Here is a 15,898-nt window from a genome sequence, read left to right as displayed (position 1 = left end):
GCTATTCACACGTTCGTAGATCCGTGTTGCGTGCAGCTGCGTCCAAGCTCCCCGCTAGGACCCACCTGCACGTGTCACCAATCATGTGACTACTCCTCCGCTTGATACCACCAAGTCACTTACGGACTGTATTCTCAACACTCCCCCACAGGCCTTACGTGACTTGTTCTAGTGCCCTTCATCAATAACTCCCAGCATCTTCTTAAACCTTTCGAAAGCAACTCTCTGCAGTGGCTTAGTCATTCCGTCGGCAACCATCTCGTCAGTCGGAATATAAGAAATCTGGAGCTTCTTCTGCTCAGCTAGGTCTCTAATGAAGTGGTAGCAGATGTCAATGTGCTTAGAACGTTCGTGCAGATGCGGATTCTTCACCAGTGCAATCGCTCCCTGATTGTCACCGTACATCTGGACTGTGATACCGTTCTCATTGACGTATTGGTGCAGGCCGAGATCTCTGAGTACTTGAGCTGCCCACTGTCCCTGCTTGGCGTACATGGCTTGTGAGATGTACTCAGACTCAGCACTTGAGGTTGCCACTGACTTCTGCTTCTTTGCTGCCCAAGAGAATGGTCCTCCATAGAACATTCCGACTCCCCCAGACATGCTCTTCCGGTCTGTCTTATCGCTTGCCCAGTCAGCGTCGGTGTAGATCCCAAACTCGTTTTGGTGATCTCCTCCTGGACCGAAGCGAATCTTCTGCTTTACTGTTGACCGTAGATATCTCATTAGATTCTTTAACGCAGTCCCGTGCATCTCTACAGGGTCTCTCATGTACTGGGCTAGTCGTCCAAGTACAAAGGCAATGTCTGGTCTCGTGAATACCATTGCGTACATTAAGCTTCCAATAATCTGTGAATATTGTGTGGAGTCGATTCTGGCGTCTTCAGGAGTAGCAGGCTTTAGGTGTTCGTAGTCTGCAGCAGGGATCTTCTTTGACTTGTACTTTGCTGAGGTGATACCATACTTATCTAGGACTGTCTCTAGGTACTGCTGTTGATCGAGGTAAATAGCTTTGTTAGCTCTATCGCGGGTGACTCTAACTCCAAGGATCTTTCGAATCTCCCCCAGGTTCTTGGAGTTGAATCTCGTAAGGAGCATTTCGTCGAACCAGGCTAGGTCTGAAGTGAGTTTCGCGGCAGCAGCAATGTCGTCAACATAAACCAGTAGTGAAATACCTCTGCCTTTATGCGTGAATAGGCAGGGGTCTGCAAGGCTCTGTGTAAAACCGATCTCAGTTAAGAACCCCTTAAGTAGCAGGTTCCAATCTCGTCCAGCTTGCTTAAGTCCGTAAAGACTCCTCAAAACCTTCAGAACGTTGCCTTTCTTAACTTTTACCCCAGCTGGTGTTGTGAGGTAGATGTCTTCTTTTAAGTATGACTCAGTGAATGCGTTCTTGATGTCCCACTGCCAGCATTCCATGCCCTGTTTGGCAACAGTAGCAAGGAATAACCTTAAGGTGTCCATTCGTACTGTCGGGGCGAAAGTCTCGGTGTAGTCAATCCCGTGTTGTTGACTAAACCCTCGAGCAACAAGTCTGGCCTTGAACCTCTCAATCGTACCATCAACTTTAAGCTTGACAGTAAACACCCATTTTGTGGTGACGAGGTTTGCACCCTGGGGTGGAATAAGCTCTTCCCAAGTTCCGTTCCCCACAAGAGTCCTGATCTCTTCCTCAATTGCCTCTTTCCACTTCAGTGCGTTCTCTGGGTCGCTTATAGCTTGTTTATAGGTCTGAGGGATTCTAATGCCTTTAACTTCTGTTGCTGCGAAAGCTTTGCCGCTAAGTTCTGCTCGTCCCGTGACATCGAGGTTTCCACTTACAATCACCGTATAGAAGGCTTTAACAATCGTCTCGTGTGCAGACTCTTCATGGTGGTGCGTAGATGTCGGTATTTCAGTTGTGGGGTCTTCGTCAGCTCGGCTCTCTCGTAGGACAGCTAGCATAGCTTTGACAATTTTGGCTTGGCGATGTTCATCCTCCATGTCGTCAAATGTATCTCGCTTTCTCTTTTGGGTCCGAGTCCTGAAGTGATACCTAGCTGATGGTTCGGCTGCTACTGGGTTGGTAACTTCGTCTACCTCCATTTCTTCGCTCTCATCCTCTACTGTTGGCGCGGGTGGAGTGATGGTAGGTGATGGGTGCGCAGGTGCTGGCGTAGGCGGCGATGGTGGCGGCGGTGATGGCGGCGATGGTGGCGGCGATGATGGCGGCGGCAATGGCGGCGATGATGGCGGCAGTTCAATATCAACATCCAGGGCGTCGGGTTTAGTTAGTTGATTTAGGTTCTTCTTTGGTCTTCCTCTGGCTTTCCGTGGGATGAGCTCATTAGATGTGCCCATTGGACCTGATTTGACTCTCAAGTTCAGGTCTATCTTTCCCCCTGGCACCTTCTCATTAGTTTGGATGACGCTAACTCTATGCGTATATCCAAGGTCAGGAGAGTAGACTTTGAACTGCTTGTCTGTAGTTTCAGAATATCCCATAAAGACGCCTGCTCGACCACGGTGCACTAACTTGTCTAATCTCCCTTTCGCTGGCAGCGTCTTTGGATTGAGATAGGTGTAACACTTGCTCCCCCAGACTCGTACGTGGTCTACGCCTGGGCGTTTCCCTGAGAATACCTGCTCTGGAGACGTGGGTTTTCCCTCGACCAGCGGTCCTGTTGGCAGTCTATTGCGGATGTAGGCGTCAGCCTCAGCGGCCTCGTCCCAGAACTCAATAGGAAGTTGTGCATCATCGAGCATTGCCCTCATTGCGTGTTCGGCAGTCTGGATGCTTCGCTCCACTGGTCCATTTTGATTCGAGCTCGCAATTACGGTGTAGTCGGCCTGAACCCCGTCTTCAGTTTCCCACTGGTTTATCACAAGCTTTAGTTCTGGCGCATTGTCTGATCTGCAGGCCTTCACCTTCTTCCCAGTCTGGAGCTCTACCTTTGCCTTCCATCTGCGTAGCTCTAGGATAGCCTGGTCCTTGGTTTTCAGTGGTATCGACCAGTTCTTTCGGGAGTGGTTGCAGATTATTTGCATAAGGTAGTTATTTCCGCGGAGTGATGTAGGGAACGGTCCAGCTAAGTCAAGAGATACTAGTGCTAGTACCTCCTTTTTGTGTTCTGCTAGGATTTTGTTCATCTTATTCCTCATCTTGCCTTTAAGGCATGGGTCACAGAAGCGCCTGTGGGCTGGGGGTACTTTAATCTTTTCAATTGTCGTTACCTTATACAGGTTTCGTAGCATTGCTGGGCCGTAGTGAGCAAACCGTCTGTGCATTAGCCTGTAGTTCCGGCGATCTTTCTTCGTGGACTTGTCTTCTTCGGATTCGTCTGGGTCCTGGTCGGATTGTGTCTCGGGTTGTGTCTCCTGACTTTCCTCCGCAGTGCTTTGATCGTTGCTGTCGGTCCGAGTCTTGCCTGCAATAAACGCCTTTCCTGAGTACTTGCTTGCAATGTGGCTTACGATGTACAGACCGTCCTTCTGTGCTGCTTGTACTGCGATTCTTGATTTGTCCTTAAAATACATGTTCTTGTCATCAAAAATGCCTTGAAGTCCCTCCCTACACAACCGTCTTGCTGCGATTAGATTCACGCCGAGCTTAGGTACGTAGAGAACCTTTCGGAGTAATCCTGTTGTCCCATCCAGTGCCTTCATCATAACAGTACCACGTTGGGTAGAATGAAGAAATCCTCCCCCAACCTGGATAGTGGTGAGCGGCGTGCGCTTTAGCGGTCCTCTAAACAGGTTTCTCTTGTCAGTCATGTGTGATGAAGCACCAGTATCAGCAATCCAGTTCGCCGGTGTGCTTTTACTAGCTTGTTCCGCAGAGATATGGCAGTGTTGCGTACATTCTGTTTCCACGGATGTAGACTCGTGGCTGGTCTCGCTGTCCGTGCCTGAGGAGCCATTGTCCGTTCCAGAGTCAGAATCCTGATTCTTGGCTGCGTACCCATGCTTGCGCCTCGAGGTTGTCTTGACTGTAGGCTTGACAGGTTTGTCAGATCGCTTCTTGTTCTCATTTCTAGAAGGTCTCTTCGACTTGGCTGCGCGTCTCTCAGCTCTTTCGTCTTTCTCTCGAAGTTTTCTTCCGAATTCCTGAATTTCACCCTTGTATTTGCAGTCTCGGGCCCAGTGTTCTCCCTTACAATGGAGGCATCCTGTGGATGGGCCTAATTCAGGCGATGTAGAACGGGGGCGGTCGCGCATCGAGGAGTCCGAGCTTCTATGGTCATTCGGGTGACGGTACTTCGGGAATGCTACATTTGCATGCTCAGCCGTGTCGTTCAGTCGCAGCTCCTTCGTGCGGAGTGCAGCAATCTTTTCGTCAACCGTGAGAGAGGTCTGGACATCGAGATAGTCGATTACTGATCCGTAGCTTTCTGGAAGAGCGCGTAGCATGATCTGGAGAAGTGCCTCATCATTGTAGAGTCCCTTGGCAGCAGGCTTAGCTGCAATAATCTTGCGGCGGTATTCTTTTAGCTTTGCCCACGTGTAGTCGACATCCTTCTCGTCTTTCCAGGTGAAGTTCTGAAGCTTGGTCATGATGTTGTTGGCTGTCAACTGATCAGTCTTTGAGTACTTGACCTTCAGTGCGGTCCAGAGGGCAGATGCAGTCTCGTACTCGTCTGCGAGAGCGTCGTCATCATCAAGGAGACTGTTTGTGATGTAGAACAGTGCCTTAGCCTCATCCTTGTCGTATTCCTTTGCCTTTTCAGCGTTCCATGTACCTCCCAGTCGTTCGAAGTCGCTTGTCAGGCCTAGGACGCTTGCTTGTTCTGTAGGGTTGACAGTGCCGGCCGGGTCTTGAGAGGTGTTGGCAGTTGATGTGGAGGTGCCAGCTCCATGTCGTGCAATCCAGGCGTACGCGTGCTTCGTGACTTCGATAGTGTAGAAGATTCCCTTTCCCTTCAGCTTCAGTTTGTTATTGCGGAACCATTTCTCGTGATTCTCCTTCGTCAGCTTTGGGATCTTAGGCTCCTTATCGTATCTGTCGTCGCTGCCCATCTTCGCGGTTGTGCTTTTGACTGTCTGTGACGCGTCAAATGCCGTAGTTGTGTGTGGTTTCGAGGTGTAGGGGGTGTTTAGTGGGTTTGTAAACGTTTTGGCGTCTGCGCCCTTCAGCTTTCTCTAGCTGGAACCGTATGCTCGTTTTCGGTGTGTGAGAAGCTCGTCTCGTCTTCCGTGTGCGAGAAGCCCGTCTCGTCTTTCGTATGCGAGAAGCTCGTCTCGTCTTCCGTGTGCGAGAAGCCCGTCTCGTCTTTCGTATGCGAGAAGCCCGTCTCGTCTTTCGTATGCGAGAAGCTCGTCTCGTCTTCCGTGTGCGAGAAGCCCGTCTCGTCTTTCGTATGCGAGAAGCTCGTCTCGTCTTCCGTGTGCGAGAAGCTCGTCTCGTCTTCCGTGTGCGAGAAGCTCGTCTCGACTTTCGTGGCTTCAGATCACCTTGATCTGGTGGGTCGCCGAACCGTAGAGCACCGAGCAACCGGGCTCATAACCTATTGAGAAGCTGGCACTATTAGTAGTAGTATGACTACCTAATAGAGCGCTCTCTAAGGCACAACGGTAGTGGTGGTACGACTCGTATTGTATTGACTAAGGAGCTATTCACACGTTCGTAGATCCGTGTTGCGTGCAGCTGCGTCCAAGCTCCCCGCTAGGACCCACCTGCACGTGTCACCAATCATGTGACTACTCCTCCGCTTGATACCACCAAGTCACTTACGGACTGTATTCTCAACAGTTCTCCTTGTTTGTTATAGCTGCGAGGACTTCACAGTCTCTGCTATTAGCAAAGTGAGGTTCTTTGCAGTTTGAGCATTTTGGGAGTGTATGGATACAAGGCTTCCCACTTGTCGTGCAGGTGGAGCATTTATGCTGCGATGTAGGGTGGGTCCCCGCACATAGCTGGCATGCTGTTTGGTTCCGGCATTTAAGCTTTGTATGGCCAAAGCCTTGGCAGTTGTCGCATTGGGTAGTAGCTGGAATACTTCTGTACTTTTCAGTACGGAGGCTCTCTCCAAGGATAATGATCCTCGCTCCTAGTTTCTTTGCTTCAGCTTCTGTTTTAAAAGCAATAACAATAGAGCTGTTTTGCTTGTTCTTCCAGTCTTTTGTAAGCCAGTAGGAGTTACCAACTATTTGTAGTCCTTTGTTGTATGTAGGGATTTCAGTTTGAAGGATTTCTAGCGTGTCTGCTCCTTCAAAGGTTGTAGGGACGTTGTGGACTATGACTTTTGTCCAAGATTCTAGTGGTTGAGCGTGTTTGATGTTAAAGAGATCCATCCAGATGTTGGATTGCTGGAGAAGGAATTCTCCAGAGTATCCGCTTGTAGTAGTAAGTATGAGATTGTTTCTCTTACTAAGAGCTGCTAGTTGGATAACAGGTCCTGCAATGCCAGCTTTTTGGAATGCCTCGTTGATTTTGTTTCGTGCTTGGAGCGGGTTGATGGTTTGGTTTTCCTCTAGTGTTGCAACTATTTGGTAGTGCGTAATTAGTTTCTTAGGCGTTGGCTTTTTCTTTGGGGCTACAGTCGTCCAAGTGGCGTTCTTTGATGGTTGAGCTGCAATTGTTGCGTATGATTGGGGAGCATTTGTGTTTGTTGTCGTTGTTGCTACTGCTACTGTTTGGTTGTTTTGACCAGCTACTGTGGCTGTTGCCTTCTTTAATGTCTTTGCTGCTTTTTCTGAAGCGTTTGCTAGAGTAGCTGAGTGGAAGGCGAGCTTGGCAGATAGTTTGTCCGAGATCTGGTTTGTAACTCTCCCTTTTTCCGTGTAGTCTCTAAATACGTCTAGTAGTTCGAGTAGCTTGTTTTGCTCTTCATATGAGTTGGTCATAATAGAGGCTTGGAGGATCAGGTTTCTAGCCCATTGGATTGCCTGTTCTGGATCTTTTGCAGTTGGTTTGTCAGAGTCATTCTTTTGGAATGGATTTCTTCCTGTTCTGTCGTATACAGGAGAGAAGAGGGCTGGTCGTTTGTTCATGATTGGGACTAGTCGTTCAGGTGGGTTAGGTTGAGTTTGGGTTGGGGTCGCTGGTGTCTGGTCCTCTTCTATACCCATTTGGATATCATTTTCGAGATAGATTGCGGTATTAGTGCTGTTTCCGCTTGCCTCTGGGATCTGCACTATGATATTGTCGCTGTCTGGCGGCATTTTTGTTCTGTTGTTGCTACTTTACACTAGAAGGATACCTAGTTCTTCTAGCCGTACCGGTGTGAAAGTAGTGAAAGCCTTGCTATTTTACTCTTCTTACTCCATCGAACACCAACTTTTCGAGATGACAAAAAGGTCCTGGATTACCCTTTTTTCATCTCAATTCCATTGAAATGCCTTCCTAGAATCAGTTTCCAACGTCTGCTTTTGCGTGCAGGCGTTGTGGCGGGCGCGCTGGCCGCTGCAACTTTGACAGAGTTGTTACCTGGCCTTAGTTGAGAGAAATCTCTGCAAATGGCCCGTGCGCCAACTGATTTTAGATGTTCGATCGAAGGCACCCTCTACGAAACCGACAGAGCAACGGCTCTTCCTTAGGTATATATCTCTATTGCTGCAAAGTAATAGGCCTATATATCTAGATGCTACCTATACCCGAACGCCCTAAACCAACTCGATATACCGACCCCATATACCGAACCGCTCCAGCACCTGCTGTCACCAGCACACGCACGAGCAAAACACCGACCAGGCACTAGATGTATAGATCTATTATCTCTCTTGTAGATCCCTATATACAGACGCCTACACCAAACGCCCTCTCTACCGAACGCCCTAAACCGACTCGATATACCGACCCCATATACCGAACCGCTCCAGCACCTGCTTTCACTAGCACACGCACGAGCAAAACATCGACCAGGCACTAGATGTATAGATCTATTCTCTCTCTTGTAGATCCCTATATACAGACGCCTACACAAAACAACAGACAGACACTGTATAAAACTACAAACAATATTTCTTTTCGCAAAGAGCTCGCTGTTACATCTCTTTCTGTTCACCACACTGCTCTTTAGCACCCGCGCCAACGGAAGACTAGCTCGGAAATTGGACTACGCAACTATCCTCCAAATTGTACAAGACCTATAGAAACTCCATATTGAACAACATACATAGAACGGCTTAGCCAAAGTCCTACATAGTCACCGACTGATACAGGACTCTAATGGAAATATAATAATAATAATAATAATAGGTTTAGGGGGCGCAGAGGGTAAAGTATAAGAGTAGAGAGTAGAGAAAGAACAGAGAGAGAGTAAGAGTAAGCTGTAAGGTTTTATAAAAAGGGTAGAGGAGAGGGTAGAGGAGAGGGTAGAGGGGGTGGCGGGTGGCGGGTGGGTCCGTAAGGTATCACAAAAAGGGTAGAGGAGAGGGTAGAGTAGAGAGAAGAAGTTTAACAAGTATAAGATAAAAGAAAGAAGAAATATAAAAGTAAAGAGAAGTAAAGAAGAAAAAGAAAATAGAAGAAGTATAGGGGGGTTAGAAAGAAGAGAAGGAGGTAAATAAAACGAGAGGAGTATAAAAGAAGATCGTTAGAAATTAAGATAAAGTAGATAAGGAAAGAGGTATATTAAAAGAAAAAAAAAGACAAAGAGAAGAGAAGAGAGAGGAAATAAAAGTAGATTATTAAGAGAGAAAGAAGAAGGTAAGAGTAGAAGTAAGCGTAAAAGTAAGAGAAAGAGTAGGAGTAAAGGTAGTAACAATAGTATCAGTAAGTGTAAGAGTAAAGCGAATAGTAAGAATAAGAGTAACGGTGATAAGGAGAGAGAAATAGAAGAGAAAAATAAAAAAAATAAGAAAGACATTATAAAGGGGTAAGAAAAGAAGAAGAAAATAAAGAGAAAGGGAGAAATGTAAAAAGTAGAAAGAAGAGAAAAGAGAATTAGAAAGTAGAAAGTAAGTATAGAAAAGTAGAGAGACGAGAGTAAGGAGAAGGAGTAGAAGTGCAGTATGTATAAAGAATAAATTAAGGAGAAGATAGTAGAGAAAAAGAATAGAGGACAGAAAGATAAAAGAGAAGAGAAAGAGATCAAAAGGGTAGAGTAGAAGTAAGGTTAAAGAAATTAAAAGAGATAAGAAAAGAGAGTAAAAAGAACAAGAGAAAGGAGAGTGAGGGAGAGAGGGAGAGTAAAAAGAATAGAAGTTTAGAAAGAAGAGAAGGGTTAGGGTTTAAGAAGAAGAGAAGGGTAAGGGTTGGAGAAAAAGTAAAGATAGATAAAGTAATAAGAAGAGAAATAGAAAAAGTAAGATAATAAAGGCAAGATTTGAGTAGGGATTTAGAGTGGAAAAAAGATTAATTAGAAAGGGATATGAGTAGTAGGGAGTAGAATAATAATAATAGGAAGTAATATAGGAAAAAAAAGAAATAGTAAGTATAAGAGTAGGAGGTAAAAAAATAAAAAGAGATAAATAGAAGAGTAGTAGAGTAAGAAATTAAAAGAGTAGGAAATTAAAAGAGTAAAAAGATAAAAGTAGAATAGTAGAGAGAGGAAGGAAAAGAAGTTGAGAGAATAAAAGAAGATGGTGGAAAAAAGAGTAAAGTACAAAAAGGGAAGAAGTAGAAGAGAGAGAAGATAGAAAAGAGAAAGAAGGGGACAGTAGAGAAAAGAATAGGAAGAGGTAATAGGTGGAAAGTAGAAAGAAGATAATAGTAGAAAAGAAAAGAGAGAAATAGGTAGAAGAGTAGAGAGAAGAAGTTTAATAAGTAGAAGATAAAAGGAAGAAGAAATATAAGAGTAGGGGAGAGTAAAAAAGAATAGAGTTAGGGAAGAGGAAATAAGAAAAGTATAAAAGAAGATGGTATGAAGTAGAGATAAAGTAGAGATAAAGTAGAGAAGAGGAGAAGAAAATTAGGAGAAGAAAATTAGGAGAAGAAAAGATAGAGGGGTAAGAGAGGGAGAAGAAGATAAGAAGAATAGAGAGAGAGATAAGATTATAAGTAAGAGAAAGAATAGAGGTAATAGTAAGGGTAGAGGTATTAAGAATAGTGTTAGTAAGTATAATAGAAAGGGTAAGAGAGTAAGAGTAATAGAGATATAGAGAGAGAAGGATGGAGAAAGAGAAGTAGAAGGGAAGAAAGAAGAAAGGGAGTTAGGAGAGAAAGAGGTAAAAAAGGGATAATAAGAAAGAAAAAAAGAAGATGAGAAATAAGAGAAGTAGAGAGAGTAGAAGAAAAGAAAGAGTAAAAAAGGAAGTGAAAGAGAGGAGGAGAGAAAAGAAAAGAGAAGAAATAAGAGAAGTATTGAGAAGCTGGCACTATTAGTAGTAGTATGACTACCTAATAGAGCGCTCTCTAAGGCACAACGGTAGTGGTGGTACGACTCGTATTGTATTGACTAAGGAGCTATTCACACGTTCGTAGATCCGTGTTGCGTGCAGCTGCGTCCAAGCTCCCCGCTAGGACCCACCTGCACGTGTCACCAATCATGTGACTACTCCTCCGCTTGATACCACCAAGTCACTTACGGACTGTATTCTCAACACTCCCCCACAGGCCTTACGTGACTTGTTCTAGTGCCCTTCATCAATAACTCCCAGCATCTTCTTAAACCTTTCGAAAGCAACTCTCTGCAGTGGCTTAGTCATTCCGTCGGCAACCATCTCGTCAGTCGGAATATAAGAAATCTGGAGCTTCTTCTGCTCAGCTAGGTCTCTAATGAAGTGGTAGCAGATGTCAATGTGCTTAGAACGTTCGTGCAGATGCGGATTCTTCACCAGTGCAATCGCTCCCTGATTGTCACCGTACATCTGGACTGTGATACCGTTCTCATTGACGTATTGGTGCAGGCCGAGATCTCTGAGTACTTGAGCTGCCCACTGTCCCTGCTTGGCGTACATGGCTTGTGAGATGTACTCAGACTCAGCACTTGAGGTTGCCACTGACTTCTGCTTCTTTGCTGCCCAAGAGAATGGTCCTCCATAGAACATTCCGACTCCCCCAGACATGCTCTTCCGGTCTGTCTTATCGCTTGCCCAGTCAGCGTCGGTGTAGATCCCAAACTCGTTTTGGTGATCTCCTCCTGGACCGAAGCGAATCTTCTGCTTTACTGTTGACCGTAGATATCTCATTAGATTCTTTAACGCAGTCCCGTGCATCTCTACAGGGTCTCTCATGTACTGGGCTAGTCGTCCAAGTACAAAGGCAATGTCTGGTCTCGTGAATACCATTGCGTACATCAAGCTTCCAATAATCTGTGAATATTGTGTGGAGTCGATTCTGGCGTCTTCAGGAGTAGCAGGCTTTAGGTGTTCGTAGTCTGCAGCAGGGATCTTCTTTGACTTGTACTTTGCTGAGGTGATACCGTACTTATCTAGGACTGTCTCTAGGTACTGCTGTTGATCGAGGTAAATAGCTTTGTTAGCTCTATCGCGGGTGACTCTAACTCCAAGGATCTTTCGAATCTCCCCCAGGTTCTTGGAGTTGAATCTCGTAAGGAGCATTTCGTCGAACCAGGCTAGGTCTGAAGTGAGTTTCGCGGCAGCAGCAATGTCGTCAACATAAACCAGTAGTGAAATACCTCTGCCTTTATGCGTGAATAGGCAGGGGTCTGCAAGGCTCTGTGTAAAACCGATCTCAGTTAAGAACCCCTTAAGTAGCAGGTTCCAATCTCGTCCAGCTTGCTTAAGTCCGTAAAGACTCCTCAAAACCTTCAGAACGTTGCCTTTCTTAACTTTTACCCCAGCTGGTGTTGTGAGGTAGATGTCTTCTTTTAAGTATGACTCAGTGAATGCGTTCTTGATGTCCACTGCCAGCATTCCATGCCCTGTTTGGCAACAGTAGCAAGGAATAACCTTAAGGTGTCCATTCGTACTGTCGGGGCGAAAGTCTCGGTGTAGTCAATCCCGTGTTGTTGACTAAACCCTCGAGCAACAAGTCTGGCCTTGAACCTCTCAATCGTACCATCAACTTTAAGCTTGACAGTAAACACCCATTTTGTGGTGACGAGGTTTGCACCCTGGGGTGGAATAAGCTCTTCCCAAGTTCCGTTCCCCACAAGAGTCCTGATCTCTTCCTCAATTGCCTCTTTCCACTTCAGTGCGTTCTCTGGGTCGCTTATAGCTTGTTTATAGGTCTGAGGGATTCTAATGCCTTTAACTTCTGTTGCTGCGAAAGCTTTGCCGCTAAGTTCTGCTCGTCCCGTGACATCGAGGTTTCCACTTACAATCACCGTATAGAAGGCTTTAACAATCGTCTCGTGTGCAGACTCTTCATGGTGGTGCGTAGATGTCGGTATTTCAGTTGTGGGGTCTTCGTCAGCTCGGCTCTCTCGTAGGACAGCTAGCATAGCTTTGACAATTTTGGCTTGGCGATGTTCATCCTCCATGTCGTCAAATGTATCTCGCTTTCTCTTTTGGGTCCGAGTCCTGAAGTGATACCTAGCTGATGGTTCGGCTGCTACTGGGTTGGTAACTTCGTCTACCTCCATTTCTTCGCTCTCATCCTCTACTGTTGGCGCGGGTGGAGTGATGGTAGGTGATGGGTGCGCAGGTGCTGGCGTAGGCGGCGATGGTGGCGGCGGTGATGGCGGCGATGGTGGCGGCGATGATGGCGGCGGCAATGGCGGCGATGATGGCGGCAGTTCAATATCAACATCCAGGGCGTCGGGTTTAGTTAGTTGATTTAGGTTCTTCTTTGGTCTTCCTCTGGCTTTCCGTGGGATGAGCTCATTAGATGTGCCCATTGGACCTGATTTGACTCTCAAGTTCAGGTCTATCTTTCCCCCTGGCACCTTCTCATTAGTTTGGATGACGCTAACTCTATGCGTATATCCAAGGTCAGGAGAGTAGACTTTGAACTGCTTGTCTGTAGTTTCAGAATATCCCATAAAGACGCCTGCTCGACCACGGTGCACTAACTTGTCTAATCTCCCTTTCGCTGGCAGCGTCTTTGGATTGAGATAGGTGTAACACTTGCTCCCCCAGACTCGTACGTGGTCTACGCCTGGGCGTTTCCCTGAGAATACCTGCTCTGGAGACGTGGGTTTTCCCTCGACCAGCGGTCCTGTTGGCAGTCTATTGCGGATGTAGGCGTCAGCCTCAGCGGCCTCGTCCCAGAACTCAATAGGAAGTTGTGCATCATCGAGCATTGCCCTCATTGCGTGTTCGGCAGTCTGGATGCTTCGCTCCACTGGTCCATTTTGATTCGAGCTCGCAATTACGGTGTAGTCGGCCTGAACCCCGTCTTCAGTTTCCCACTGGTTTATCACAAGCTTTAGTTCTGGCGCATTGTCTGATCTGCAGGCCTTCACCTTCTTCCCAGTCTGGAGCTCTACCTTTGCCTTCCATCTGCGTAGCTCTAGGATAGCCTGGTCCTTGGTTTTCAGTGGTATCGACCAGTTCTTTCGGGAGTGGTTGCAGATTATTTGCATAAGGTAGTTATTTCCGCGGAGTGATGTAGGGAACGGTCCAGCTAAGTCAAGAGATACTAGTGCTAGTACCTCCTTTTTGTGTTCTGCTAGGATTTTGTTCATCTTATTCCTCATCTTGCCTTTAAGGCATGGGTCACAGAAGCGCCTGTGGGCTGGGGGTACTTTAATCTTTTCAATTGTCGTTACCTTATACAGGTTTCGTAGCATTGCTGGGCCGTAGTGAGCAAACCGTCTGTGCATTAGCCTGTAGTTCCGGCGATCTTTCTTCGTGGACTTGTCTTCTTCGGATTCGTCTGGGTCCTGGTCGGATTGTGTCTCGGGTTGTGTCTCCTGACTTTCCTCCGCAGTGCTTTGATCGTTGCTGTCGGTCCGAGTCTTGCCTGCAATAAACGCCTTTCCTGAGTACTTGCTTGCAATGTGGCTTACGATGTACAGACCGTCCTTCTGTGCTGCTTGTACTGCGATTCTTGATTTGTCCTTAAAATACATGTTCTTGTCATCAAAAATGCCTTGAAGTCCCTCCCTACACAACCGTCTTGCTGCGATTAGATTCACGCCGAGCTTAGGTACGTAGAGAACCTTTCGGAGTAATCCTGTTGTCCCATCCAGTGCCTTCATCATAACAGTACCACGTTGGGTAGAATGAAGAAATCCTCCCCCAACCTGGATAGTGGTGAGCGGCGTGCGCTTTAGCGGTCCTCTAAACAGGTTTCTCTTGTCAGTCATGTGTGATGAAGCACCAGTATCAGCAATCCAGTTCGCCGGTGTGCTTTTACTAGCTTGTTCCGCAGAGATATGGCAGTGTTGCGTACATTCTGTTTCCACGGATGTAGACTCGTGGCTGGTCTCGCTGTCCGTGCCTGAGGAGCCATTGTCCGTTCCAGAGTCAGAATCCTGATTCTTGGCTGCGTACCCATGCTTGCGCCTCGAGGTTGTCTTGACTGTAGGCTTGACAGGTTTGTCAGATCGCTTCTTGTTCTCATTTCTAGAAGGTCTCTTCGACTTGGCTGCGCGTCTCTCAGCTCTTTCGTCTTTCTCTCGAAGTTTTCTTCCGAATTCCTGAATTTCACCCTTGTATTTGCAGTCTCGGGCCCAGTGTTCTCCCTTACAATGGAGGCATCCTGTGGATGGGCCTAATTCAGGCGATGTAGAACGGGGGCGGTCGCGCATCGAGGAGTCCGAGCTTCTATGGTCATTCGGGTGACGGTACTTCGGGAATGCTACATTTGCATGCTCAGCCGTGTCGTTCAGTCGCAGCTCCTTCGTGCGGAGTGCAGCAATCTTTTCGTCAACCGTGAGAGAGGTCTGGACATCGAGATAGTCGATTACTGATCCGTAGCTTTCTGGAAGAGCGCGTAGCATGATCTGGAGAAGTGCCTCATCATTGTAGAGTCCCTTGGCAGCAGGCTTAGCTGCAATAATCTTGCGGCGGTATTCTTTTAGCTTTGCCCACGTGTAGTCGACATCCTTCTCGTCTTTCCAGGTGAAGTTCTGAAGCTTGGTCATGATGTTGTTGGCTGTCAACTGATCAGTCTTTGAGTACTTGACCTTCAGTGCGGTCCAGAGGGCAGATGCAGTCTCGTACTCGTCTGCGAGAGCGTCGTCATCATCAAGGAGACTGTTTGTGATGTAGAACAGTGCCTTAGCCTCATCCTTGTCGTATTCCTTTGCCTTTTCAGCGTTCCATGTACCTCCCAGTCGTTCGAAGTCGCTTGTCAGGCCTAGGACGCTTGCTTGTTCTGTAGGGTTGACAGTGCCGGCCGGGTCTTGAGAGGTGTTGGCAGTTGATGTGGAGGTGCCAGCTCCATGTCGTGCAATCCAGGCGTACGCGTGCTTCGTGACTTCGATAGTGTAGAAGATTCCCTTTCCCTTCAGCTTCAGTTTGTTATTGCGGAACCATTTCTCGTGATTCTCCTTCGTCAGCTTTGGGATCTTAGGCTCCTTATCGTATCTGTCGTCGCTGCCCATCTTCGCGGTTGTGCTTTTGACTGTCTGTGACGCGTCAAATGCCGTAGTTGTGTGTGGTTTCGAGGTGTAGGGGTGTTTAGTGGGTTTGTAAACGTTTTGGCGTCTGCGCCCTTCAGCTTTCTCTAGCTGGAACCGTATGCTCGTTTTCGGTGTGTGAGAAGCTCGTCTCGTCTTCCGTGTGCGAGAAGCCCGTCTCGTCTTTCGTATGCGAGAAGCTCGTCTCGTCTTCCGTGTGCGAGAAGCCCGTCTCGTCTTTCGTATGCGAGAAGCCCGTCTCGTCTTTCGTATGCGAGAAGCTCGTCTCGTCTTCCGTGTGCGAGAAGCCCGTCTCGTCTTTCGTATGCGAGAAGCTCGTCTCGTCTTCCGTGTGCGAGAAGCTCGTCTCGTCTTCCGTGTGCGAGAAGCTCGTCTCGACTTTCGTGGCTTCAGATCACCTTGATCTGGTGGGTCGCCGAACCGTAGAGCACCGAGCAACCGGGCTCATAACCTATTGAGAAGCTGGCACTAACCCAGGGCGCTCAATGGTACGTTATAATATACCATTTTTTTGTTAGTGCTGAGAAGTACGCGTATGGCGGGTA

The 15,898-nt window shown here is 47.2% G+C and overlaps 4 protein-coding genes across 4 annotated transcripts; all 4 read right to left on the bottom strand.

Moving 5' to 3' along the window:
- Positions 1-168: 168 nt before the first annotated feature.
- On the bottom strand, positions 169-4,995 carry PtrM4_038300 (uncharacterized protein; the record flags this gene model as incomplete). Its single annotated transcript, XM_066104275.1, has 1 exon — positions 169-4,995. The coding sequence occupies one exon, from the start codon at positions 4,993-4,995 to the stop codon at positions 169-171; it is 4,827 nt and encodes a 1,608-aa protein (XP_065958839.1).
- A 726-nt stretch (positions 4,996-5,721) lies between these two features.
- On the bottom strand, positions 5,722-7,140 carry PtrM4_038290 (NMDAR2-C domain containing protein; the record flags this gene model as incomplete). The annotated part of the gene is made up of 1 exon (XM_001942424.2): positions 5,722-7,140. The coding sequence occupies one exon, from the start codon at positions 7,138-7,140 to the stop codon at positions 5,722-5,724; it is 1,419 nt and encodes a 472-aa protein (XP_001942459.2).
- Positions 7,141-10,491: 3,351 nt separating this feature from the next.
- Positions 10,492-15,317, bottom strand: PtrM4_038280 (uncharacterized protein; the record flags this gene model as incomplete). Its single annotated transcript, XM_066104274.1, has 2 exons — positions 10,492-11,687; positions 11,882-15,317. The coding sequence occupies 2 exons, from the start codon at positions 15,315-15,317 to the stop codon at positions 10,492-10,494; spliced, it is 4,632 nt and encodes a 1,543-aa protein (XP_065958838.1).
- Positions 15,318-15,429: 112 nt separating this feature from the next.
- Positions 15,430-15,860, bottom strand: PtrM4_038270 (DUF1777 multi-domain protein; the record flags this gene model as incomplete). The annotated part of the gene is made up of 2 exons (XM_001942429.1): positions 15,430-15,731; positions 15,827-15,860. 2 exons carry the CDS (start codon positions 15,858-15,860, stop codon positions 15,430-15,432), a joined length of 336 nt encoding a protein of 111 aa, XP_001942464.1.
- Between the last annotated feature and the right edge of the window lie 38 nt (positions 15,861-15,898).

The sequence above is a fragment of the Pyrenophora tritici-repentis genome, chromosome 10, assembly GCF_003171515.1.
Source record: "Pyrenophora tritici-repentis strain M4 chromosome 10, whole genome shotgun sequence".
Taxonomy (NCBI): Eukaryota; Fungi; Ascomycota; class Dothideomycetes; order Pleosporales; family Pleosporaceae; genus Pyrenophora; species Pyrenophora tritici-repentis.
Note: the sequence above shows the minus strand (reverse complement) of the source record. Positions and strands in the feature narration are given on the sequence as shown.